Below are 24,291 nucleotides of genomic sequence, written 5' to 3'. Positions count from 1 at the left end.
GCTAATTCAGTGATTCCATGCATTACCATGTTCACACTCCATAACCTTTCCTTGGACTTGCCCCTAACCCAGACTATGACACCATGACATTTTTTATTGTTTTATATTTGGCCAAAATATTCTGGTTTAGATACAGATATTTACAGAAAGTAAGGAGGAAGGGAACCAGGCCAGAGTGAGGCAGGTATATGTACAAGCCTGAGCTGCAAAGAGCCATAGCTTCCATATAAGGTAGGGTTTTTGTGCACATTGGTTTCCATCTTACACGACATGTCCATTTCTGGTGCATGGAGAGATGGTAACCACTGCCCACCCAGGTACCAGCAGCAGGAGACCGTCTGATTTGGGAAGAACTAGGGTTTACAGGAGTCCAGCGGGTCCTTTCCGCTCTCCTAGGAGCCAGTAGGTTCGCATCTTTCCTTTTCCCTGGAAGTGGGGGAGTGAAGATAATTCAGATTCTTCTGTGTTATTCCCTTTATCTCTCTCTTTTCCCCACGGTCCCCATAATTGCTTTCATCCTCCCTTTCCATGACCCCTCCCCATGGCCTGCCATCACCTTCATCTCCACATCCCCCCGAAGCTCTAGCTGGAAGCATCCTAGCTCATCCAGGGCATCCTTGGTGGTAGAGGAGACATGGATCTTCAGGGCTGGGGTGGAATGGGGTGCGGGGATGGTGGGAAGATGAATCAAAGAAAAGACAATAGAAGAATTGGCGGTATCGGTGAGAGCTTTACCAAACCACCACCCCTCAGGAGGCTCTCAGTCTTCCCAGGACACATGCACTAGAACCAAAATATGTCCAAGGATGGGGCAGTCAGGAACTGTGGTCTCTCAGATTGAGAGATTTGGAAGAACTCTGAAAAGAAGAAAAGGACAACACACATTGAGGCTGAGGCTGGGGTTAAGGGCTAATGTTTTACCTTGACCATTAGACTCCATGCGGGAAGCAGTGTTCACCGTGTCTCCAAAAAGACAATAGCGGGGCATCTTCAGGCCAACAACCCCAGCACACACAGGCCCTAGGAGAAGAAACAGGTTGGGAGAGCCTGGGAAAAGCAGACCCGCAGGCTGGAGTGAGAGTCAGCCTTACCCGTGTGGACCCCTATGCGTAGCCTCAGCTGGTCATGGGGCCGGTGGCGGATGCGGAAGGAAGAAACTGCATCCAGTAATGCTAGGGCCATACGAGCAATTTCCGGGGCATGGCGTTGACCATTTCGGCCTGGGAGGCCAGACACCACCATGTAGGCATCTCCAATCGTTTCTACCTGATTGAGATGGGGATTAAAAGGTCACCTCTATGTGTATCAGTGGGAATGGGAAGTGTAGAAGGAGATAAGCTGGACACCACTATGAGTCATCCTAACAGCCTGGGAGGCCAGAATATTGATTAGAAAGTAAGTGCCATGGTCCTGAGAATTGGCGGGGGAGCGCGGGGGTGCAGTTTAAAGGAATCTTTAAATCCTCCTACCCCACCCCTGTACTGGCAAACACTCAGTAAGCATTTGCTGAATGAATGGATATCCTATCTGCAACAAGACATGGACAAATAGGTTCTGCTGTCAGGAAATGGGAAGCAAGAAGACAGGGCTGACCTGAAGAGCACAGAGGCTGGTGAGGAGGTCAGGCAGGCCCACTGAAACAGGCCTCAGACAGCCTGAACTGTGCAAGGTAAGAAAGCAGCCGCTTGGCTTTGTTAATTATACTGAAGCTATACAAAAGAAGGCCTGTTTTTAGGAGCTAGACACTGAACTGTTCGGGGATAAAGGGGCACTCTGCCTGCAACTTACTCTCAAATGGTCCAGAAAATAATTATATAGATATATAGATTTTTAAAAAAATAAAGCAAATGGGGCAAAATATAAATAACTGGTGAATCTAGGTAAAGGGTTTATGGGAGTTCTATGTTACGGTAATAACAGAAATAGCAGAGTAAGTCCAAAGGGAAGGGACAGAAATAGTATTATCTGTGCAATGTTAGACACTTTCCACAATAAATCTATTATTCCCAACTTATAGGTAAAATATCTGAGGCTCAAGGAGCTTTCCAGTTACTTGTCCAAGGCCACACAATTAGTCACAAAATCAATACCTATAATCCCAATGGTTTTTACTCTGAAGCACAATAAAGCCCACCCTGTGCCAATTCAATGACTTGAAATTTTTTACAAGGTAGCTTGTCCCTCACCCTAATAAATCATTCTGTACCTACATCCCATATGATTCTTCCGTGTCTGGAAGGAAAAGATGGGTAGGCTGTATTTATACCCCCAGGCAAAGAGTGGCAGATAGGGGCTAAATCCTGTGATGGTTCTGATTAGGGCAGTCTAAGGATTCACAAGAAATCAGACTGACAGATACAATAAGAGTGCCAGAGGCTCATTTGTCTACAAAGGGCCCCCAGTACTAGGGTGCTGGAGACCCAGGAGGGCAAACTGACCATTGAGCGGGGTAAGGCATGTAGGGTTCCAGGAGATTGGGTTTTCAAGGTGGTCTCAGGAGGAGGGTAGCCCCAGCTCTCACCTTGTAGACGTCAAAGTTGTCAATTATGGCATCAAAGCAGGTATACAGGTCATTAAGAAGTGTCACCACCTAACAAGGATGGGAAAGTAGAGCCCCTGAGACTTGAGCCTAACTTTCTAAGAATTCTTAACCCATAAGCCCTAACGAAATATGGGAACTCCAGAACAAACGAATCTCCCCTACTATCAAGGCTCCCTATGCCCCAACAAAGCTCCCCCAGATCCCTATCCCGCCCCCTACTTCTCACTCCTGGTTCTCACCTGCATGGGGGTGCTCTCTGCTGACAAAGCTGTGAAGCCAACAATGTCACTGAAGTAGATGGTAACACTGTCAAAGGCCTCAGCCTGTACAGTCTCTCCCCGTTTTAACTGCTCTGCCACTGAACTAGGAAGCAAGGGCCAAACTCAGAGAAAGAGGATGGGAGGAGGAGAGAGGAAAGGTGTGTATGGCTGGAGCAGAGATGCATTATAACATGAAAGCTAAGCCGGGTAGAAGAGAACGAAGGTGACTGGGACTAGCTCAAGGTAAAGTATTTAAGTGGTGGGGGGTTGGAAGGGGACCCCTGGGGATGGGGGCTAAATGTCTCAAGTTGGAATTGTTCTACATCCACTTGCTAGAGCCATGTCCTAAAAAGAAGGGATGGGAAGCCAGGAAGAAGGCAGCATAGCTCATTTGGAGACAGAATGAAAACACACGGTCTATAGCCAGAAAGTTCACTGTGTCCGGATGAAACAAAGCAGGGTTCTAAGAGTTGGGACGTGAGTTCTCAGGAGCTTGATCAGGGAGAACCCAACAAAGGAGAATACCAAAGGAAAATCTGGGAAGGTGACCAAAGTCTCACTGGGGTAGAATCTGGTAGAGCAGAGCCTCAGCCTTGCGCTTCTCCTCCAGGTAGGCCTGTGTGCGCTCCTCCACCAGCTTCTCCAGGTTATTGGCGTACTGCTCCATGCGCAGCAGCAAGTTGTCCAATATGCTCGTGCCGCCCTCCCTGGGGGGGAGGCCAGGATATGCTACCTGCTCCCAGGCTCTCAAGACTCCCAGGACTTCCTACCCAACCCACCCTCTAAGGCCCCACCAGCCCCACCTCATCCACCAAGACTGATGAGGCTTCTATCCCTGGGGAGCCCCTGCCCCTGAGTGCCCTCTCACTTGTTAAAGCGGCGAATAAAGCCCTTAATTTGTCCAAAGTCTGGCCGCTCAGCTGGTTCCTGGGCCCAACATCGCTCCATCAGCAATACTAGCTCTTCATTCAGTTGGGTCCGGTCAATGCTCGGGCGGAAGTAGGGCCGCTGACCATTTCGGACCTTCTGGACAATCTCTGAGGGTGATAAACGGTTTGGATGAAGAATAGGGTCCCCCAGGTAGAGGAGTCTACGGGCAGTAGATTGACTCTCACCTTTGGGGCTGAGGTCCAGGCCCTCCAAGTAGAATGGGCCACTGCGAAGAGCTATCTCCTGTAAGATGATCCCAAAGCTATAGACATCAGCCTTCTGCATGCCTGTGGTTGGCAGTGGGTTCCCACTGAGAAGTTCTGGGGCAGTCCACAGCTTCTCTGAAAAGAGGGAATAGGCTGGCCAGGTCCTCAAAAAGAGTATCCCAAGCCCATATGCTTCCCCTATTACAGTCATTCCACTTCCCTCTCCCACCCTCCCTAGGTGGAAATGATCAAGGCCAGAGGAGAAATATAAAAGTGGGTTGTGGGAGAAGGGCTTACTGGCATAGAGGGCGTGGCTGTCATCGGGTTCAGCAGTTGAACGGAAGCTGGCCAGGCCATAGTCTGTGATTTTGAGCACAAAACGACTATCCACCACACAGTTGGAGGACTTGAGACTCCCATGGGATGCAATAATGCTGTTATGGAGAAAGGCCATGCCCTGCGGGATATAGATCAAGTCATGGGTTTAGATTGAATCTGGCTTAGGATATCCCCCTCTCCACGAGATGGGCATTAGCTAGCTGTCTAAAGATCTCGGGACCATAAAAACAATAAGCTACTTTTGGAAGGCATCCCTTACAGTAAGTTTCTACCCAAAGAAGCAGGCAGAATAGGAGAGTCATCCCTTCTTGGCACCATAAACAGTATATTGGCACCTTGGCACCAGGGACAGGAGAAATGTTTAAGGGGAGGGACAAGGGGATCTATCAGTTACCGCCCGGGAAAGGGCAGTCAGTATTCTGAGTAGCGAACAGAACTATGAGGATGAACTCCAAGAATGATATGACTGACACCCATGATGGCCTCAAATGTATGGCTGCTACTTAGGAAGTCACGGCTAGAGACCCAGGTATCAAGAGACCTAGCTGCACCAAGGAAGACCAGCCAGTTGTAGACTTTAACATATAACCATGTGCAGGCAGGCAAGTCGGGATGGAGGAGGAAAGCAATCTACTGGACAGGATCCTAGGCCAGAGAGACAGTGGAGAAAATAATAAATTAGTAAAACCCTGGGAAGTGGACAAAAGTAGGAGACAGCTGCCAAGCCAGTGCAGAAGCCAGAAGAGAAAAACCGTTGCCTATGAGGGACGATAAGGCGCAGGTCCTAAGAAGGCAGAGTGGTGCTTCCCAAAATGAAACCCTGGGAGTCCGCCTGAGTCAGTTCAGGTGGACCAGACAAAGGATGCAGTGTTCTGGATGCTAACCAAAACACCTCTGTCTAAATACTTAGCTCAGACCTAAACAATTCATAGCTCTGGTCTCTGCGAACTCCTCCTTTTTATTCCTTTTGATATCAACAAAACCTTTGGGAATCACCAAATTTGTCAATACAGAAAGGATTAGGCTTCTGGCTTTGCTCTAAATCACTTTTCCATCAAATCATGGTTCTCTCAAGAGTCCTGTTTTTCTTGTATTTATCATCGCAGTCAGCCACCATATCAACTTTACCTAATATTTTATCTCCCCCTTGATGGCAAATTTACACACACACACACACACACACAAAAATTTTTAAATAACCTCATGAGAAGTAAACAGAAACACCAAAGCCAGCTTCAGGTGTGGTACAAGTGACCCACTAGGCTAGCTCACTGGCTGGAGGAATTGCTCTAAACACCTGTCCAACCCATGCAAGATTCAAATTCATACCTCTGCAAATCCATGCACCACTGGGTCACCTGAAAATTGCTAAAAACTAACATATGGGAAGATACCAAAGATTTAGTATAATTTTCCTTTGTTTCTCTTACTTTTACTAGTAAATGTTCTTTTTTAAATTTCAGTTTTTCTGGAAAAAAAAAAAAAGAGCAGTGACTGCCAAATATTGGTCAGAGAATAAATGATGAGAAAAATCAGGAGGGAATTACGTTTGGAAACCTCATTCATCTTTTTCCAGCTAAGAAGTCTTAATGTAAACTCTTAGAGGTTTAAAAAAAAAAAAAAGATGATGGCAAGAGATGTGAGATATCTAGGGCAGAATGACAAAAATTCTTTACAAGTGCAGGACTCTTTGCAGCAGATAAATCTCCCCCAATTAAAAACTCCAGACCCTTTACCCATTATTACCCAACCATAGGAATAAGGGGAACTGGAGAGAACAGGACTTTCACAGGACTAGAAGGAGAAACTGAAAGGAAAGATCAAGAAACAAAAGCACTTTAGGGGTGCCTGGGTGGCTGGGTCTGCCTTCGGCTCAGATCATGATCCCAGGGTCCTGGGAGGGAGCCCTCCCCACCTCTGCTCCCTGCTCCTGCTCCCTCTGCCCCTCCCCCCATTCGTGCTCACTCTTGCTCTCTAATAAATAAATAAAATCTTAAAAAAAAAAAAGAAACAAAGGCATTTTTAAAGCAGATGAACTCTTAAGGAAGAGCAGGGAAGACTCACCTTAACAAGGTCATTAATGAGGGAGTAACGAAACATCCAGTCCAAATTGATGCTGTCATTTTCCAGAATATCCTGGTAGTGACATGGAATAGATTATGTGACTATCCTAGTCCCACTAGCTATCACAGGCTTATCTCTCCCGTCCCTAGAATCTCCACCTTTTCCTTACCTGTAAACTCCCCCGAGGACAATACTCGGTCACGATGCAAATGTTGGGGGGGTCGATGCAGGCACCAATGAAGCGAGTGAGATGGTTGAACTGAACATCTCTCATCTAACAACAACAACAAAAGGTGGGAGAGGAAAAAAGAATTGAAAGAGATTAAAATTAGAAACACAAATAAACTACTGCATGACAGGACCTTTCTCTTAATTGTACCTACAATTTAAAAGCCTTTACAAATAAGCCCCTTGCCTTCCTAGCCAAGTTTACTATTTCCCTCTCCTTTTCTCCATCCCTATTTGCCCCTCACCCTTAAGCCATACCCATTACATACGTGTTTGAGTTCGAACAGAACCTGCCGGGTCAGCTCGATGCGCTTCTTATTCACATGTTTGATGGCAACAACATTGCCCTGATGGTGGGAGTGAAAGGGGAAAAGGGAAGTTAGCATAGGAGTTCCCAGGTGCTAAGAAAGGAGAAAGGAAAGGAGAAGTGTGGGAACATCCAGGAGCTCAGCTAGGTATAGAAAGGAACGTTATGAGGGGCAGAGGTTCATGGCAAGAGGTGACAGATGGGGATGAGACAGGATGAAATGGTGGGGACCAGAACAAGCAGATGACTGTTCACCTTGAAGTGACCGGTGTTGGCAAAGATCTGGTATTTCCCATGGGCTGTCATGAGCGAGCCGTAACTGGATCCCCGCTGGGGCCAAGGGCAACATGGAGGCGGAAGGATGAAAGGAACATTAGATGATGGTGGCAGTGCAGGGGCTATCGTTACAAGCCAATGTGCTGGGAAAGGTCCAGGGTACGAAAGCACAGGCACTCCGAGGGAAGCAGAGGGACAGCTGAGACCAGAGCTCACCAGCGACAGTGTGAGGCGACTGCCTGCGCCTTTATGGTATCGTTCTGAATTGCCAAACTGCAGTTCTTCCCAGCGAATGCGCCACAACATGCTAGCCAGCTCCTTCTCCAGCATCAGCTTTCTGTAAGGACTGCACACCTCAGTTGACTGGCAAGGCCGATCCTACCACCCCGTGAGCCAACACTGGGGTTGCAGGGGCTTCCCCACAGCTCCCGAAGCTGCAACTATTACACCTGAGGTGGGACTTGGCACAGGACTGCCTCAGGAGGGTGCGTTCTCCACGCACAGGATATGTGGCCTGTGCTCATTTGAAAACACAGAGGCTGAAGGTAAAAGTCCTTTCTTAAAATGGTAGCATTAATGGAAAATTCACCTTCGCCCTTAGAAGACCCCATGCGAAACCCATCGTTAGAACACCCAGGCTAGGACCAAAAGTGGGAAAACAACACCTAGGTTAAAAGACAGCTTAACGAGAAAAGCTAGAGAGGAAGGTGTTAGGCCTAAGAGATGACCATCAAACTAAGAGTCCCATTAACCCCCAGAAGGCCTGAGCGGTGGGAGCGGGGGCAGGTCAGTGGGAAGCCCAGAACTCACCGGAAAATGAGGAAGCTGGAAACACCAAACATGATGAAGGTGATTCCTGTGCCCAGTGCCACTATCGCCAGAGTTGAAAGTGGAGCTGAAGGAGAGAGGGGCCCCTGAGAAAGACTGTGTGCCGTTGTGGACAGGGAGGGGCTGGTGCTCAGGGCTCAGGGAGCAGAGAGATTTCTTGAGGGAAAGGAATGAGGAGGGGGTATACAAGTAGAGGAAAAACAGAGCCAAGGGTGGGGAGGCCAGGAGGAGAGATGAAAGGATGGAAGCAGGGAAGGAAGGATAACTCCCAGCCCCCGCACACACCCACTTTTATCGCAGGATGGGTCGTCCAAGTCAAAGGCACAGGGGGGATTGTCCAAGGGGGGGGCCCCCTTCACCCAGGGAATGGGCCGTCCTGTCCACCAAATCTGCTTCTCAGCTCCTGAGTAGTGGGCTGCAGGCTGTGAGGAAAGAGAAAACTGGGCCCACAGGCCTGCTCCCACCAGCCTCTCCCCCAGACCCCAGCAATCTGGCTGCTTTTCTCCCCAGCCTACCACCCACCCAGGATAGAGCTCCAGCAGGTAAGTCCCTGCTTCTAGTACCTTTGATTCTGTCCCACCGAACCCCTGAAAGCTGGATATTCAGGGCCCACAGTCTCCTCCCTGCCTCCTCCCCCGTCACCTGGAAGTCCCCAGAATCCAGGTCTCCCATGGCCCACAGGACAAAGTCAGTCTCTCGGTCATTGTTCTTGTCCATAACAACCAGTCCAGTTACACCTAAGATAGAAAAGAGTAGCCCTTACTCTGAGATCCACCCTAGGCCCCTCTCCCGTGCCCCGATTCCTCCAGTTACCTCAGATCCCTCCCCGCCCCTGTTCTTAATACACATCCTCCTCCACCATGTTCTCTGACCCCTCCTAACTCTTCCTCTGCCCCTAGCATCTGTATTTTCTTCTGCCTACTCTACCACGCCCAGGCCCAACAGCAGCGCTCTGGCCTCCACCTGACACTCTCCATTACCGTGGTATCTTCGTCCCTGCATCTTCTCCACAATTCGAAGTCCGTCTTCCCGGGTGCCTCCCTCCTGTATTGTTTCGTTCAGGACTTCAGCGTACAGCAGGATCCCATCATAGAAGCAGCCAGCAATGAGGTTCATCTAGGGATGGCAACTTCAGCAGGGCTCTCCAAATGTCCTGCCAGGCCCCCTCCCCAGCCCCCTTTCCCATCTCTGGGGTCTCCTTCTACCTCTTCTCTCTTCTGGTTTGCTTCCTTCTCTCTTCTCATTCCTAACATGCTATCCCTACCTCACTGGACAGAAGAGCAGAAGGAAAAATCCTGGATGACAGCAGACAGTCCCCAAATAGGGCTGACTCCGTGACCAAGGCTTGATGCTGAGTTAGGGAGAAGAGCCTTTCCTCAAAGCCTGGCCCGACTCTCAGGAAAGAGAGATCTACTTACCAGGGAGGGGGCCAGCTCCACACCAAAATCTTCCCGGGCTCTTATCAGCAGACGATTCTGGAATTCCTGATACTCAGGATTTGGGGGTTCTCGGTAAGTGATCACCAATACTGTCTGTACCAACAGCACATGGGGGAGAGTGAACAGGATTCAAGATAGGCATTGGGGAAGAGAGGAAGCAGGACAGGGAAGCTCAGTGAAATATTCATGATACAAAATACACACAGGTGAGTCTGAAGGCTGAAAGGATACTAAGCTCTGTGTTATGTATGCACCCGTGTGTGTGATGTACGTGTGGTTTCTGTTTAGTACATCTGGGAAGAGGGGAATGGCACTCCTCCATGAAAGGTGCATGGTTCCGGGAAGGTGGAGCCTGGGAAACAGATGATATCAACTCCATCTCCCAAACCTGTGCCCTCATGTTCCTGAAGCCCCTCCCACCAGCCAGGCCTCCCTGCCAGGCTGCCACAGCACTCACAGCTGCTCCGTCCCATTCTTTCTGGGGACCTACTCGCTATCAAGGACAACACGGATCAACAGCTCCTCTCTGTTAATGTGATCAGTAAAGTGTTGATATTTTCCTTTGGGCCACTTGGACACAGTGCCTCCACCCAGTGAATTAAACAGATTTCAGGTTCTAGGACCCCTGAGGGAAATACTTGGAAGACAGTGATTCCATCCGTGAAAAGTGGTGGGCCCATTCACTTAACGCGTGTCGAACACCCACCCTGAGCACTGTCCTGCATACGGGCATGGTCCTATACGTCACTAAATAATAGACATGTGTCACAGAGAAAACATAGTTATATGCCCAAACACATTTCACAGATAAGCAAATGACACACGGGATCTCGGCCAGGCCCACACCTCACTGGCCTCGAGTCAGCGCATCTCTGTCTCTCACTGGGGAGCCTGCCTGGCACCCACTGACCTCACACATTTCCCTTCCTTAGCTGATGAACATATTGGCTTCTGCCTACACCTCAGGCCTGCACAATCACTGAGACCAGCCTTTGCCTTGGATGGGAAACTGGCATCACAACTTCAGGGCAAGACTTCATTCAGATCAATGCGTTTTGTGAAATGATAGATTAAAATCTACTCACTTCTACCAGTTTTGTTCATTCCTGTCACTGAAAGTACATGAGGACACAGAGATACTAGATAAATCACAGATACATGATTTATTTTATATCAATTCGTTCTAGGTAGGAAATAATAAAGTTGGTTTCTAATATGTATTCATTACATTAGACTAGTGTTTGCTTCATAATGTAATTATTCTTACTGGACCATTTGGATCCTTGATCACACACTTGTAATACTCTCCCACCCTCAGGCAAAACCTAAAAGGAGAAGGGGGCTGAGGATGGGGTTGGAAGGGTTGGTTCAGTAACACCTATTTCAAGAATAAAAGAAAAATAGAAAGGTAGGATATTGTTGACAATGTAAAAAAAATCAGTAAAAGAGCTCAAAAAGATCGTGCTTGACACAATTTATATTTCAATATAAAGGCTGATAACAGGTTTTTAATGCTTTTTAAACACTTCATAGTTCTCTAGGCTTATCTGTTTGCTAGACTAGCAGTTCTCAAACTTTTTGACTTCATGACCCCTTTACACTACTAAAAATTACTGAGGACCACAAAGAGCTTTTGATTACATGGATTATATCTATTAATATTTACATTTTAGAAGTTAAAACTGACAAATTTTTAAAACACAAGAACACACAAGTACACCTTCTCCAGCTTCCAGGCTGACAAGAGCATCACATGTCACGTAGGCTCTGGAAAACTCCACTGTACAATCGCGGAGGGATAAGAGTGAGGAGGCAAATAAACATCTTAGTATTATGTTTTAAATAGTTTTGACCTCACGGCCCTTCTGAAAGGATTTCAGAGGCCCCCAGGGTTCCAAGACCACATTTTGAAAACTGCTATGCTCAATGGTTTTGTTGTGGTTAGTAGCTACTAAAAAAAAATAAAATAGAAAAGAAAAAAAGAAAGAAAGGAAAGGAGAGAAAAGAAAAAAAGAAAAGAAAGGAAAAGAAAAAAGAAAGGAGAAGAAAAGAAAAGAAAGGAAAGGAAAGGAAAAGAAAAGAAAAGAAAAGAAAAAAACCTCCAGAGAACTTCTGTGCTTGCTCGGGGCTCCATAGAGAGAAGACAGTAACAGGAGGTAATGGTGTCCTTTTTCACACTGCACCCCAGGTGAGAAAAGCACAAGCAAAGGGTACCCAAAATGGGTGTAGCTGTCGGTGAGGCCAGACATGCACCTGGGTGCACAAGCCTGTGCCCTGAGGCCTACTTGTGAGGCCTCTCCCACCACAGCAGGAGGCACTGTCAACAGTGGCTTAAATAGGCAAGGAACAGTTTCCAGAAGAGATTCTGCCTTACACAGCCCTTGGTTCAGTGCTTACTTCCATTCTAGCTGCTGGTATCCCCTCTGCAATGCAGTCCATGCTGGTCACCTAGGTTGTGACCTCTGCCTCTGTGTCTGACCCTGAAGGCCCCCAGTGCACAGCCTAGGCCTCTGGATCCTTATAGCCTGGTCGTCGGCTTATTTAGTTCTGTTGGATCTACTTATTCTTCCCTATCCTGGTTGATCATCTTGGTTTATGGTACCTGCCAGCTCTACTCTTCTGCAGACGAATTCCTAGTCCTATCCCCGCTTCTCCCCAACACACACCTTAATTCAATTCAGTAAGTATGTGCTAGGCACGTGGTATACAAAATTGAGCATGATCAAGCAGCTATGGCTTAATGAGAAAGAAAAATCTTATCAATATACTTAATTTCAGAGCCCCCTCCCCCAGTAGGCCAGGTATTTCTGGGGTAAGGGCTCTCTGCTCTTTCATCCTTGGCTGGAGCTGACCACCCAACTTCCCTTATCCCCTGCCCTGCTTCAACATCGGAATAGGATAAGGAGCTTTTCCAGAGAACACCTCATCACCCCCTTACCCTCACCCCACCCCAAAGCCTGGATTTTCCCCTCAGCATATTCTTGATTGCCGATTCCCCCTTCTCTTGTGTCCTAGCAAAATCTCCCTATGTTTTTCTATCTGAAAAATGCCTGCAGTGAGTGGAAAAACTGAGAATTAATTTATCTACTTGTCAGCTGACTTGATCTCATTTCCCCCTACCCTAAGTGCTTGCGCCCTTTGACTGGTAGGAATTCCCAGATGAGAAAGAGAGGTATTCCTTCCACACAAAATAATACAACCCAAAAGGCTATGGAGTCTTCCCATCCGGGAGAGTCTAGAGATCTTCCTCGACGACACTAGCTTAAGTGCAATTCCCTTGTTATTCCCTTCACATGAGAGGCTTTTTTTTTTTTTTTTTTTTTTGGTTTTGGTCTTTGTTTTTTTTAGTAACATTCATTGCCAGTTGTCCTATGTTTGTATGTATTTGCTTATTTAGTATCTGTCCATCCTATTAAACGTAAGCTTCAGGCAAGGACTACATCTGTTACGTTCTCTACTGTACGCCAGTACCTAGCACAGTGACTGGGACATAATAGGTGCTCAGAAGGCACTAACAGAATGAGTCAATCTTCAAATGAATCAAACACTGACTGAATAATGTGGTAAATTCTACAGGAGACAGAGTTAAGCACAAGAATAAGAAATTCAGTCCAACCTGGGGATTCAAGGATTGTTTCCATGAAGGGAAAATAACTTATCTGAGTCTTAGAGAATACGCACACATTATCCAGACAGACAAAGGTGAGAAGGTTGTCTTAGGCAAAAGTTATAGCATAAACAAAACCTGTCCTGCCACTGCCCATGTTCAAGTGTGACAGTCACGGACTAAGACCCAGACATGTCACTCATAGTCAGATACAACCAAATGTATAATGACAGCCACATAAAACTTCACTCATTGGAGAAGACGACAACCAAAGTCCAACCCTTGTACACATCTACTGAATTTCAGACTCAAAGACTCCCAAGTGAAAAGACCTTAAAGTTAGCCCAAAGGCCACCTCAAATCCTTTTCAGGAAAAGGAGGGTTAAGGATAAATAAGTAAGAAACTCATATGGATAAATCAGTGAAAAATTGGTGAGAAAATCAGGGAACAGTTCATGGGTGTGATTTGAAGAGGCAGAGATTTGGGATGAGGAAAGGAAGAGCATTCCAGAAGAAAGGATCAAAGAGCACAAAGGCAAGAGGAGAGGGAGGCCCAGGGGTGGAACTGAGAGAGGTCTGGTTGGCTGGAGTACTGGGCATGAGGGGCACCAGGAGGCAATACTGAAAAACTCCGCTGAACACAGACTGTAGACAGTCTGAAATGTCACAATAAGGAGTCAGGACTTTATTCTGTAGGAAGTCAGTCATTGAAAGTTTTGAGCAGAGGAGTGAAATGAACAGAGTCATGTCAATTTCCCCTACAAATTATTTCATAAATTCATTTCTTCCCATTCTTACTATTGCCACTGTTGTTTGAGCCCATATCACCTCACCCCATTTGAGAGCCAAGTACAGGCAGTCTTACTGCCTCTACCCTCCTCCTCTCCTAATCCAACCTGAATTCTGTCGCTAGATTTCTCTTCGCAAAAAAATCTCAAGCACCCCACATTCAAGTCCAAGTACCTTAATCTTTGGTTCAGAGCTCTACTTAATTTGATTATACCTCTGCAACATTATATCCTATATCTGCTTCAAGCCAGCCCTTCTTTCTTGGCAGGTCAGTATCTTCTCTGTTCCCCAAATATACCCATTCCTATCTTTTTCTCTTTGCTCAGGCTGCCAGGATCCTCTCTCCCACTCAGACAAGAAATATGACATCTATCTTCCAAGTCGCAACAGATTCTTACTCCTTTATGAAAAGGCTTTCCTAAACCCAGCTGACATTGAACTAAAAAATTCTTAGTGTCTGTTTCAGGACACATAATCATATTCTTTCTCAGACTTGTAGCTTAATTGTACCACATTCATGCCTTACTTATCCAGAAAGGATGGAAGTCCTCTCAGGGTCTGGGATTAGGTCTTTTCTAGAACTTTTCTCCCTCACAGTATAGTCTACTAATGGGACTTAGGAGAGTGTTCCGGGATCTTGGGAGGTAGTGCTGACACTGAGAACAGTCACAAAAGTGGAGAAGAAAGAATGATATGAAACTCAAAAAGCCTCTTGTTCATTTCCCTCCTGTAGCTCATAATTTCTGCCCTGTGCCTGGGGTTTCTGTGGGTCTTATGAGAGAGAATCTCCGAAGAAGCTCCTCTTCCCCCTCCTCCAAGTTTGGCTCAAATGATACCTGAAAGGCCTCTCTCAGGGCCTGGGCCTGTTCCCGGGTGCGATTGTCCTGCCAGGGCCGGCCTGTCGAGCGTGTGGGGCCAGCACGGAGACTCTCCCCAAAGACGTCCAGGTAAAAGAAGACATAATCCCCGTTGGTCAGGTTCTCCCTCTGGGCCTGAAGAAGGATCTCATGCAGCATCTCCAGAGGGCCACAGATATACACGACTGGGAACAGGTACAAGACAGAGGGGCATTCTGAGAAAGGATCCGGTCCCCACACAGCCCCCTCTCTGAACCATCTGCATTTCCATCTTTAGCAAGGAAGAGAGTGCCCTAACTTACTAGCCACCCAACATATGCTCCCCATCCCCCCCTCCTTGGAGTCTATGTTGTAAGTACCCTGGGGCCTTATGGACCATCTGGCAGAGGTCAGAGGCTGACTCCAGACCCCAGAGGAAGGGAGCTATCAGCTTTAAGCCCCTCCTCTTTCCAGAGCTCTGACTGTCGCCCCCCACCCAGCCCTCCTCACTGCCGCCACCTGCCCTGCCTTTCCCTAGGCTCAAAGGCACTGACTGCTCAAAATTTCTCTCAGTGTCAGCTTTACCCTGTCTTTCCCAAACCCAAAAGTTCATTTATGGAGTTCTCATTATTTTTCCACCACCAACAAGTCTTGGCGCCCCAGTCTAAGAAGTCTCTGCTCACAGATAGATACACGTTCACTACTCCAGGGCACTCATTTCACATTGCTCCTCAATTCAATTTCCGCCCAATCCCACATTCTTCCCTGACACAGGATTCATTCTCATTCTACCTTAAATCTTATTCCTTGTTTACATCTGCCTATGCCGTCCACGAGCTCCCCAAATATAACCCCTTCACCTTCTCACAGGTGCCCTATCCACTTGTGCTTCTTGACCCCAACCACCATGTCCAGCTCCTCAGTGCCCACCTCCATCCACCATTTCCCAGTGCTGAGCTCCAGGGATACGGCGACCCTCCTCCCCCTGACCCTAAGATGGCCTGGGCCACACTCACTGCGCCCGTTGGCCCGGATGAAGTGGGTGGCCTGCTCAGGGCCCCCCGGCTCACGGGCATACACCTGGTGCTGCACACTGAGGTTGCTGCCCTGCAGGGCCTCAAAGACGCCCTCGATGGTGAAGTAGTGGGGCCGGTCATCTGTGCGAGCGTCCAGATACAGCAAGGCAGCACGGGCCGTCCAATTGAAGTGCCCGTGTAATGTCACTACAAACTCACCCAGCTTGGGAGCAGAGGGGCCAGTGCGCACCAGGGTACGATAATGCTCATTCTTAGCTGCGAAACCAGAGGCCACGGCACCCGCAGTCAGCAGGGGAAGACGCCAGTGGGAGGCAAAGCGGGCCACAGAGGCAGCAGGGTACACGCAACCAGGGCCCAACAGAAGATCGGGGTCATGGTACAGCTTGAGGTCCACAGCGCGCAGCGGTGCCAGGTACTCAGAGCAGGCGCCATCTAGTTCAGAGCTCACAAACCGAAGGTCCACGGGCAGTGCCCGGCCCAGCGCCTCCACAGCAAGGGCCACAGCAGGACCCACCCGCGGCCAGGCCCAGGCATAGCTCAAGTTGTGTTCTGGCAGCACCACCGCCAGCGTCAGGTTCCGCGCCCCGGGGGGACGCACCCCACCTGCCAGGGCTGCCACCAACAGCAGGAGTGATGGCAGTGCCATGGGGAGAAAACAGCAGCCCCACCAGCCCCAGAACCTGGCGCCACTCTGGCCTACCGGGGAGGCACAAGCACCACCCAGCCTGGAACCTGGGGAAGATGGCCAGGAAGAGAAGTGAGGATAAGCTAGGTAGGCTGGGATACAGAAAGCAGTGGGGATGGGAGAGGAGGAGATGGGAGGAAGCCCCAGGGATATAGGTAGGGAGTGGGTCTAGAAGCCTGGGGCAAGGATTGAGGGCTGAGTAGGGTGGCAGGAAAAAGGAGGGACCAAGGGGGCCTGCGACTGGGATGGGGGCAGTGAGAGGTGAAGGAGCCTGATAAAGCTGAGAAGGAAAGGGGGATCCGAGACTGGGATGGGGTGGGGGTGGGGGGGAGGCTGGTACAAAGAAAAGACCCGGGGGGGCCTCACCGCTGAAGGGGCTAGGAGGGCTGGGAGCTGCGAAAAGGGGGATAAGGTGGGAGGGGGCCCGCGCCACGGAAGGACTGGGACCATGGGCGGCCGGGGAGCGAAGCGAGGCCTGGGCCAGAGGAGAGGAAAAGGCAGGGTAAATCTCCCTGTGAAGGCTTCTCCTGAAGCTCCTGCTTGGACTAACGGGCCCAGGGCGCTGGTCCCATCCGGAGCTGCGGCGGCCCCGCCCGTGTCCCAGCTCCTCTCTGCTCCGCTCCTCCTGGGCCCGGGCGGCCGGCACTGCCCGGCGCTTCCTCCCGCCCCCCGCCTGGGCCCCCAGGCGCGCCGCTCGTCCAGGTCAGGTCGCCGCGGCCGGGCCCGTCTCCGCTCGCTGCGCCGGCGGCGGCGGCCGAGTGTGACTCCCCGGGCAGGCCGCCCGCCCCCGCCCCCGCCCCCGCCCCCGCCCCGCGCCTTCCCCGCCCCCTCCCCCGCGGCCCCTCCTCCTCCCCCTCCGGCCCCACCCTCCGGCGCCTGCTGTCTCCCCCCACCCCCTACCCTGGCGCCCAGGGACATCCCAGGTCTCATACCTACCCAGTGACAACTCGGGGGCTCCGCGCAAGGGCCTCCCAGGCCGGCGAGGTTCCTGGGCGTCCTCTCACTTTAAGGGCCTACCCCTGTCTCCCCCAAGCCCCTGGCCCACTCCGCCACTCTCTCCCCATCTTGCACAGTGCTACGAGCCCAGAACTTCTCTTCTCCCCACTAGCGTATCCCGCTGTTCTTAGGGTCCCCTCTCAACTCCCCTGAGTCCCTCCAACACTCCAGTCTTCAGGAAGCAGTCAGGAATCCCCAAATATTTGGTATCCTCACTAGTCCTCCACCTAGTAAAACCATAGCACCCTTCCCATTGCCAGCAACCTCTCACTCCTTCACCAGGAAGACATGCCTGCTACCTGGAAGATTGGCCCCTCCAGGACCAAGGGACTCCGATGACTGATTTTCCTTGAGTCCTTGCAAAGTCCACGGGTGGGTCTCCTTCCTAGAACTCAACCCTCCAACCTCCCTCTTCCTTCCCCATGCTCCCTTCTGTAGTCTCCCATGTCCTCAGAGGCCCACCACACCCTGCTAGGCCTCAACCACACCATCTGCTCCAGGGACCCAGCCCAGGAACAGCCTCTCCTCTTTTGTCTCCCTGCACAGCCCAGGCTTGCACCTGACAACAGCTCATGGACTGACTAAGCAGACCATTCCCCCGGAGGAATGGAAGCCCATTGTATCCCCTTTGGGTTCCACCCTGCTCCCAAGCCTCCAACCTAGAAGGCTCTCCCCCAGATACCCCATATCTGGCATGCCAATCTGATCCTGAGAACAGCTTATGAAGGATGATATCATGGTTGCTGGGAGGGATTGCTATGGGACCCTGGAGAGTTTCTCTCAAATTGTCATAAAGGAGATGCATATAAATCCATTCTCCTCCCCCTTGCGAGAGCCACAGTTTGTCTCCCCCCTTCAAGCCTCTTCTCCAGAAATCACTATGCCAAGAAGCTGTGAGAGCTCCAAGAGTAGAGGGAGGGCGTGTAGGTGTGCAGGGAGAGGAGGGGCCTAGTTTCTCTGAGATGAAGGCGACACCTAGTGGTTTTGGGGGGGAAATTAAGGACAATGACATTTTATTCTTAGCTGTGATATTTCTTTATTGAACACTGGCTGACTTGCACAAGCTGTAGGGATGAATACAAGAAAAGCTGAATAATACAGCCCTTACCTTGGAGGAGCATGTAGTTGGGATCCATTGGGCTCACAGGCCAAAGGCAAGCCCCTAGCAACAACTTGCCCCAAGTGCAGTAGAGATGGAAGCCTCAGGACTTCTTTAACACAGAGGGATGATAACTCCAATTCCAGCTGCTCACGCTGTTAGTAAAAAGGAACTTTGTCCTATCTGAGCAAGGAAGAGAAGGATGAAACAGTCAAAAGGGTGATGGGACAACCTGGAAAAGACATGGTTCTAACTTCAGATCACATCAACCACATGATATGTTTTAAACAACTATATGCAGCTTAATAAGAGAAGCCATCTATAATGACACAACCTCTGCCAGAATCACCGAATTTTAGGGCTAGGAGCAGTCTTATAAATATATTGTTCAATCCCCTTATTTAAAGATAACTGAAAGCTGTGATCCCAGGCTAACTCAATTAGTAGAGCATATGACTCTTGACCTAAGAGTTGTGAGTTCAAGCCCCAGGTTGGCCATAGAGCCTCCTAAAAAAACAAAACAACAACAACAAAAAGTTAACAGAAAACTAAGTCCTGGAGAGGGAAACCACTCATGATTTTTTAATAGCAGAGACTGGAATCCAGGTAAGGCTTTAATATTGTCTAAGGTGGGGCTCTGTACTGTGCTAACTCATGAACTTACTGTATGAGGCTATGCTTTTAGGGTAATGGCCACCAGAGACCCAGACAAGTCTCTCTGGAACACCTGCGGACCCTAGTGAGGACCAACACCCTGCTGCCCAGACTCCCACACAAGTTCAAGTACATGATATGTCATTATTCTGAATATTAAGGACAACTCTAAATTATGTTAGGGATTAAACTTTCAATCATCTTGCCCCCTTCCTTCCAACTGGCCACTAATACTAGAAAGTGAGAAAGGGCAGAGAAATAAAAGTTAATTGTTTAATGCAGTTTCTTATTAACATCCAGTGAAAGGTTTTTGTTCGTTTTTTCATTTTTGAGGAGAGGCTGAAAATATTATGTAAATGAGAACTTTGGTTATCTACATATTCCCATTATCTAAGTGATCACTGATCTCACTGTTGTGGGCAAAAAGATTTTGGCTGTATTTGGTGACCCCACTGTAACTCATAGAAAACCTGAGAAATCTAAAGACGCTGCTAGCCTGAGCAGCACCTGGCCAGGCTCTGCCTTCCTCTCTGTAGGTTTCATATGGCCTCCCACTACTTTACAGACACTACCTATAATGTCTTCTAGGATAGGGCCAGCCCAAACACCTCTTTTCTCATCCAGAACTTAACTTCTGAGCATCAAATCAGCTAGCTGCTAGAAGCTGCTGTGGTTTCCAAAATGCCCTCTTCCTTAGCAGAAAAAAATCCTACCTCTAGTCACACTCAGGCCAAAGGAGGCTCAAGACCCTTGCTGAGTTCTGGGACCACCATGGGATTTGGGCTCATGCTAACCCTGTCCACAACAGGCCCTGAGGCCCCAAACTGATGCCCAGTTCAGCACTGAACAGTTTTACAACTTACCTGATTTCACAACTAACTTTGGACCACACCAGGTTTGCTCTACACCAGACCATGCCTCCAGACCTGAAGAATTCCAAGAAAACTAGAACAAAAACAAAACAAAATGAAATGAAAAACCAAAACCACACACCTTCCAGTCTTCTCTCTGCTTGACTGACAGGTCTGCAGAAAAGGGCTTTAACTATATGTGAATTTTCTCTTGCACACAAGACCGATGGGTCCAAAGGAACCTGCCAACAGAGGGCAGAGAACAGCCATGGAAAGTAGGATAAAATAAGGGAGAAAAGATACATTTTGAAGGCAGCATTTCAATAAAGGGAGGGGAGGAAGCAGTGTAAAAAGAGAAATACAGTGAAACATATTGAAGGCAAAGAGAGAGTTTACAAAATTCTGCATTGTTTCTTTTAGCCCCAGTGAGGGAGAGGCAGAATCCTGAAAACAGCTCAAACCCCATTATTGCTCATGTAGCCCACTCCTCTCTATCTCCTGACTTACCTCGTGCTTTATACAGCAGTGCACAATACGGCTCTAGACCTTGGGTCCAGTTCACCTTCTCCTAAACTTCAATATCCTCCAAGAGCTGCTATTATTGTTTAAAGGGTTAAGGGTTTTTACATTGAATTCGCACATCATTTTCTTTTCTAAGTTAAAAAAAGGTTTTGAATTTAAAATATTTTCAAGTCAGATCCCAGCTTCTAACGTACCTGTCTAGATATGTATGCTGAGGGGAGCCCGGGTGGCTCAGTCGTTAGTGTCTGCCTTTGGCTCAGGGAGTGATCCCAGGGTTCTGGGATCAAGCCCCTAATCAGGCTCCCTGCTCCGCCGGAAGCCTGCTTCTTCCTCTCCCACTCCCCCTGCTTGTGTTCCCTCTCTCACTGGCTGTCTCTCTCCCTGTCAAATAAATAAATAAAATCTTAAAAAAAAAAAAAAAGATATGTATGCTGAAAGTTGAACTGGTACCATACTATGAGGGTCAGAAACACTGGTTTTGTGAAAAGACAGTCCACATGGGTAGTTTTTCTATGGATTCCTGAGAAGTTTAAGAATTGTCAGGAGAAGCAACTGTATATGTTTATTTTTATGATAATTCAAGCTCCAAGTGAACCCTATTTTTTTTACCCATCTGCTTCATCAAAGCCTGGACCAGCACCTCTATGCACTCCCAGTGGTTTCCATTGTTCTTCCACACATGGCCTGTTTTCCCAGGTGCGTACACTGCTTGCCTATGTTCCTAATACCACCCTTCACCATTATTACCAACCCCAGTAATTACTTACCACCCGTTGGGAGCACCTGATAACATAGAGCTTCAGATATAACATTCTCTGTTATATTTCTTTCTCCACTTCACTTAAAAGTCTACTTTCTTCACAAAGTCTTTCACTAAGAAAAAGGGCATATGTTCCCTCTCCCCACAAATATGTCACATAAAAAGAAGTAAAGGAGGTGCACCTGGGTGGCTCAGTTGGTTAAGCATTCAACTCTTGGTTTCAGCTCAGGTCATGATCTCAGGGTCCTGGGATGGAGCCCCATATCAGGCTCCATGCTCTGTGGGGAGTCTGCTTGAGATTCTCTCTCTCCCCCTCTCCCTCTGTCCCTCCCACCTACCACTCACTCTCTCTCTCTCAAATAAATAAATCTTAAAAAAAAAAAAAAAAGCAGCAGCAAAAGAAACACGACCACAACAGCTTCTAGAGAATGGAAATATATTAATCACTTTTTAAGTCTTTTCCTCTACTTCAAATTTCCTAGAGAAGCCAAAGACTGGGAAGAGGAGAAGAAATCTGAAACAGGATCTGACAAAACTGTACTCTTTTTGCATGGCTACAATATGTCATGAAAAACAAAAGGAGTAGCTCGCTCCGGCAATGTAGAATTGGTTGGGAGACAGATTAAAAGCAGGAAGCCCATTCCCAGGCTCCTGGAAAAATCCGAGCATGAAAGCTAAGTGCCTGATCTAGGATGATGGAATAGTAATGGAGGGAGAGAAACAAATATGAGATAATATGAAGGAAGAAACAACTGGACTTGGTGGCAGACTGGATCCACAGGATGAAGACGAAGGCGTCAAAGACTACTGTAAGGTGGGGGGGGGCACACAGGGAAAGGTCAAGCAGAAAATGTAAATGTGAGAAGCAGCTGGGTGGGGGTTTGCAAACCATGCAGCCCCTGCTCCATCTAACGTGGATGCCTCCACTCTGAGATGGAGCCGAGTGTGTCAGCTGTTAACAATTTTTCCTTAGGACTGTTTTGACAGCCTCTGTGACAACTCTCTGGGCCTCCAGTCTCACCTCCCTCCAAGCCATCCTCCACGATGTGCTCAGATGCAAAGTGACCTTTTGAAACAACAACCTAAGTATGTCGCTTCCCTGCTCAAAATCCTTAAATGGTTCCCCATGGAAGATGTGTTTTTCAAACTATTATCTTTAGTAACAAAACTCTTCCTTCAAACACAAATTTAAATATAAAACAGAAATGAACCCAGTTGCTTCAGATGCAATAGCAGTGGCTGGCCCAAACCCCGTGCCCCTGCCCCTAGTGCCTTCTGACACAGAGCCCTCAAGCCTCTGGACCTCTACCTTTCAAACGGGGGGGAGAACAGATTGTCCAAAGGTATGTGTGTAAAATGGTTTCAAAGAATCCACTTGCAGATCCTCGTCTTCCATATGTACTCTTTCCTAAAACTGACCTACCAAAGAATGACCTTGTGCTCACACGGACCTCCCGCTTTACACAAGAAAGCCATGTCCCTTGCTCATGTCAAAGCTAATTATGAGGAACAGTTCTACGGTGTGAAAACTGCTGGGACACCAAGCAAAGAGGTACATAAATGAAGACACTGATCTAGGAAAACTTTTAAAGATGAATCAAGGTGCCTGAAGTTGATAGGGCTTCCTGCCTTTTCCCACCAAACACGTAATTCTGTAAACGGTAAAACAGCATCAGAAATGGCAAGTTTAAGGGCACCTGGGTGGTGCAGTTGGTTAAGTGTCTGACTCTTGGGGCGCCTGGGTGGCACAGCGGTTAAGCGTCTGCCTTCATTCAGCTCAGGGCATGATCCCAGCGTTATGGGATCGAGCCCCACATCAGGCTCCTCCGCTATGAGCCTGCTTCTTCCTCTCCCACTCCCCCTGCTTGTGTTCCCTCTCTTGCTGGCTGTCTCTTATCTCTGTCAAATAAATAAATTTTAAAAAAAAATCTTAAAAAAAAAGTGTCTGACTCTTGGTTTCAGCTCAGTTTGTGATCTCAGGCAGAGTCTTGAGATCAAGCCCTGCATTGGGCTCCATACTCAGGGCAGAGTCTACTTAAGACTCTCTCCCCATCTCCCTCTGCCCCTCACCCTCCAAATAAATAAATAAATCTAAAAAAAAAAAAAAAAAGGAAATGGCATGTTTAGCCCAGGCTGGGATTCATTAGCCAAAGGAGGATACATTAGTGACATATTTTTTCTTAAAAGTAACTGAAATACACTACAATAATTGGATTTTACTATATGTAAACTACACCCCAGTAACTTAACTTAAAACAAATAAACCAAAAAAATGTAACTGGAAAGTTCTGCAGGTCATCAAAAAATTCAGATACATTAAATAAAAACCATGAGTAAACACTTAAGGAACTTATTTAGTATTTAGTGTGCTTTATTTATAAGATAGCTAAAAGTCTGCTTTATCGAATCACCATGAGTTATCTGTTACAATTACAGTCAATTCCTCAGTTCATTCCAATTTGTAAAATGATCAATGTTTTCCATCTCCTATTAACAATATAAAGGTAAGCTTGGATTATAAATGTGAGATTTCAACTTAAAATTGTGTAAGGGGGTTATTATTATTTCAGGGAGCCCACAAGCAAAAAAGTTGGAGGTTTATGGCTCAAAATAACACTTCAAGGGGCACCTGGCTGGCTCAGTCAGTAGAGTATGCAACTCTTGATCTCAAGGTGGTGAGTTCAAGCCCCATGTTGGGCATAGAGCCTACTTTAAAAAATGAAATAAAACAGCACTTTGAAAATCAATGGTTACATAGTGACTCTTGATCCTATCAGATGTTAGTCTCCCTTCTGCTAATACTTTAAATAACAGCAACTTACTAACCCAAGATGAAATTCATAGACAATATAAGCTATGTATCCACATAATTTCAAAACACCGATAAAATGTCCTAACTGTAATAGAAAACAGAAGTAAAGGACAATAACTGGTGATAAAATAATAGGTATTTCAAGATGGAAAGATATTCCATGCTCATGGATCGGAAGAATTAACATAGTTAAAATGTCCATGCTACCCAGAGCAATCTACACT

At 47.8% G+C, this 24,291-nt stretch overlaps 1 protein-coding gene and 1 long non-coding RNA gene across 6 annotated transcripts; both read right to left on the bottom strand.

Moving 5' to 3' along the window:
- Positions 1 to 28: 28 nt before the first annotated feature.
- Positions 29 to 17,122, bottom strand: NPR2 (natriuretic peptide receptor 2). 5 transcript variants are annotated; one of them, XM_026506245.4, is made up of 22 exons: positions 15,668 to 17,122; positions 14,652 to 14,857; positions 9,399 to 9,512; positions 8,961 to 9,096; positions 8,623 to 8,717; positions 8,270 to 8,402; positions 7,963 to 8,047; positions 7,369 to 7,489; positions 7,132 to 7,206; positions 6,839 to 6,916; positions 6,511 to 6,615; positions 6,342 to 6,413; positions 4,236 to 4,395; positions 3,918 to 4,073; positions 3,671 to 3,839; positions 3,363 to 3,509; positions 2,782 to 2,905; positions 2,522 to 2,590; positions 1,092 to 1,266; positions 922 to 1,020; positions 557 to 648; positions 29 to 426 (listed from the first exon to the last, which is right to left on the bottom strand). In XM_026506245.4, exons 1-22 carry the CDS (start codon positions 16,332 to 16,334, stop codon positions 361 to 363), a joined length of 3,144 nt encoding a protein of 1,047 aa, XP_026362030.1. In that variant the 5' UTR covers positions 16,335 to 17,122; the 3' UTR covers positions 29 to 360. The 5 variants fall into 5 exon arrangements, with proteins under 5 accessions (XP_026362030.1, XP_026362032.1, XP_044242751.1 ...); XM_026506247.4 differs by lacking the exon at positions 7,132 to 7,206; XM_044386816.3 differs by lacking the exon at positions 9,399 to 9,512.
- A 1,258-nt stretch (positions 17,123 to 18,380) lies between these two features.
- On the bottom strand, positions 18,381 to 20,594 carry LOC130544030 (uncharacterized). The gene is made up of 2 exons (XR_008959905.1): positions 19,986 to 20,594; positions 18,381 to 18,651 (listed from the first exon to the last, which is right to left on the bottom strand). It is a non-coding gene; the product is annotated as an uncharacterized LOC130544030 (long non-coding RNA).
- Between the last annotated feature and the right edge of the window lie 3,697 nt (positions 20,595 to 24,291).

This window comes from Ursus arctos, unplaced genomic scaffold (genome assembly GCF_023065955.2).
Source record: "Ursus arctos isolate Adak ecotype North America unplaced genomic scaffold, UrsArc2.0 scaffold_18, whole genome shotgun sequence".
NCBI lineage: Eukaryota > Metazoa > Chordata > Mammalia > Carnivora > Ursidae > Ursus > Ursus arctos.
Note: the sequence above shows the minus strand (reverse complement) of the source record. Positions and strands in the feature narration are given on the sequence as shown.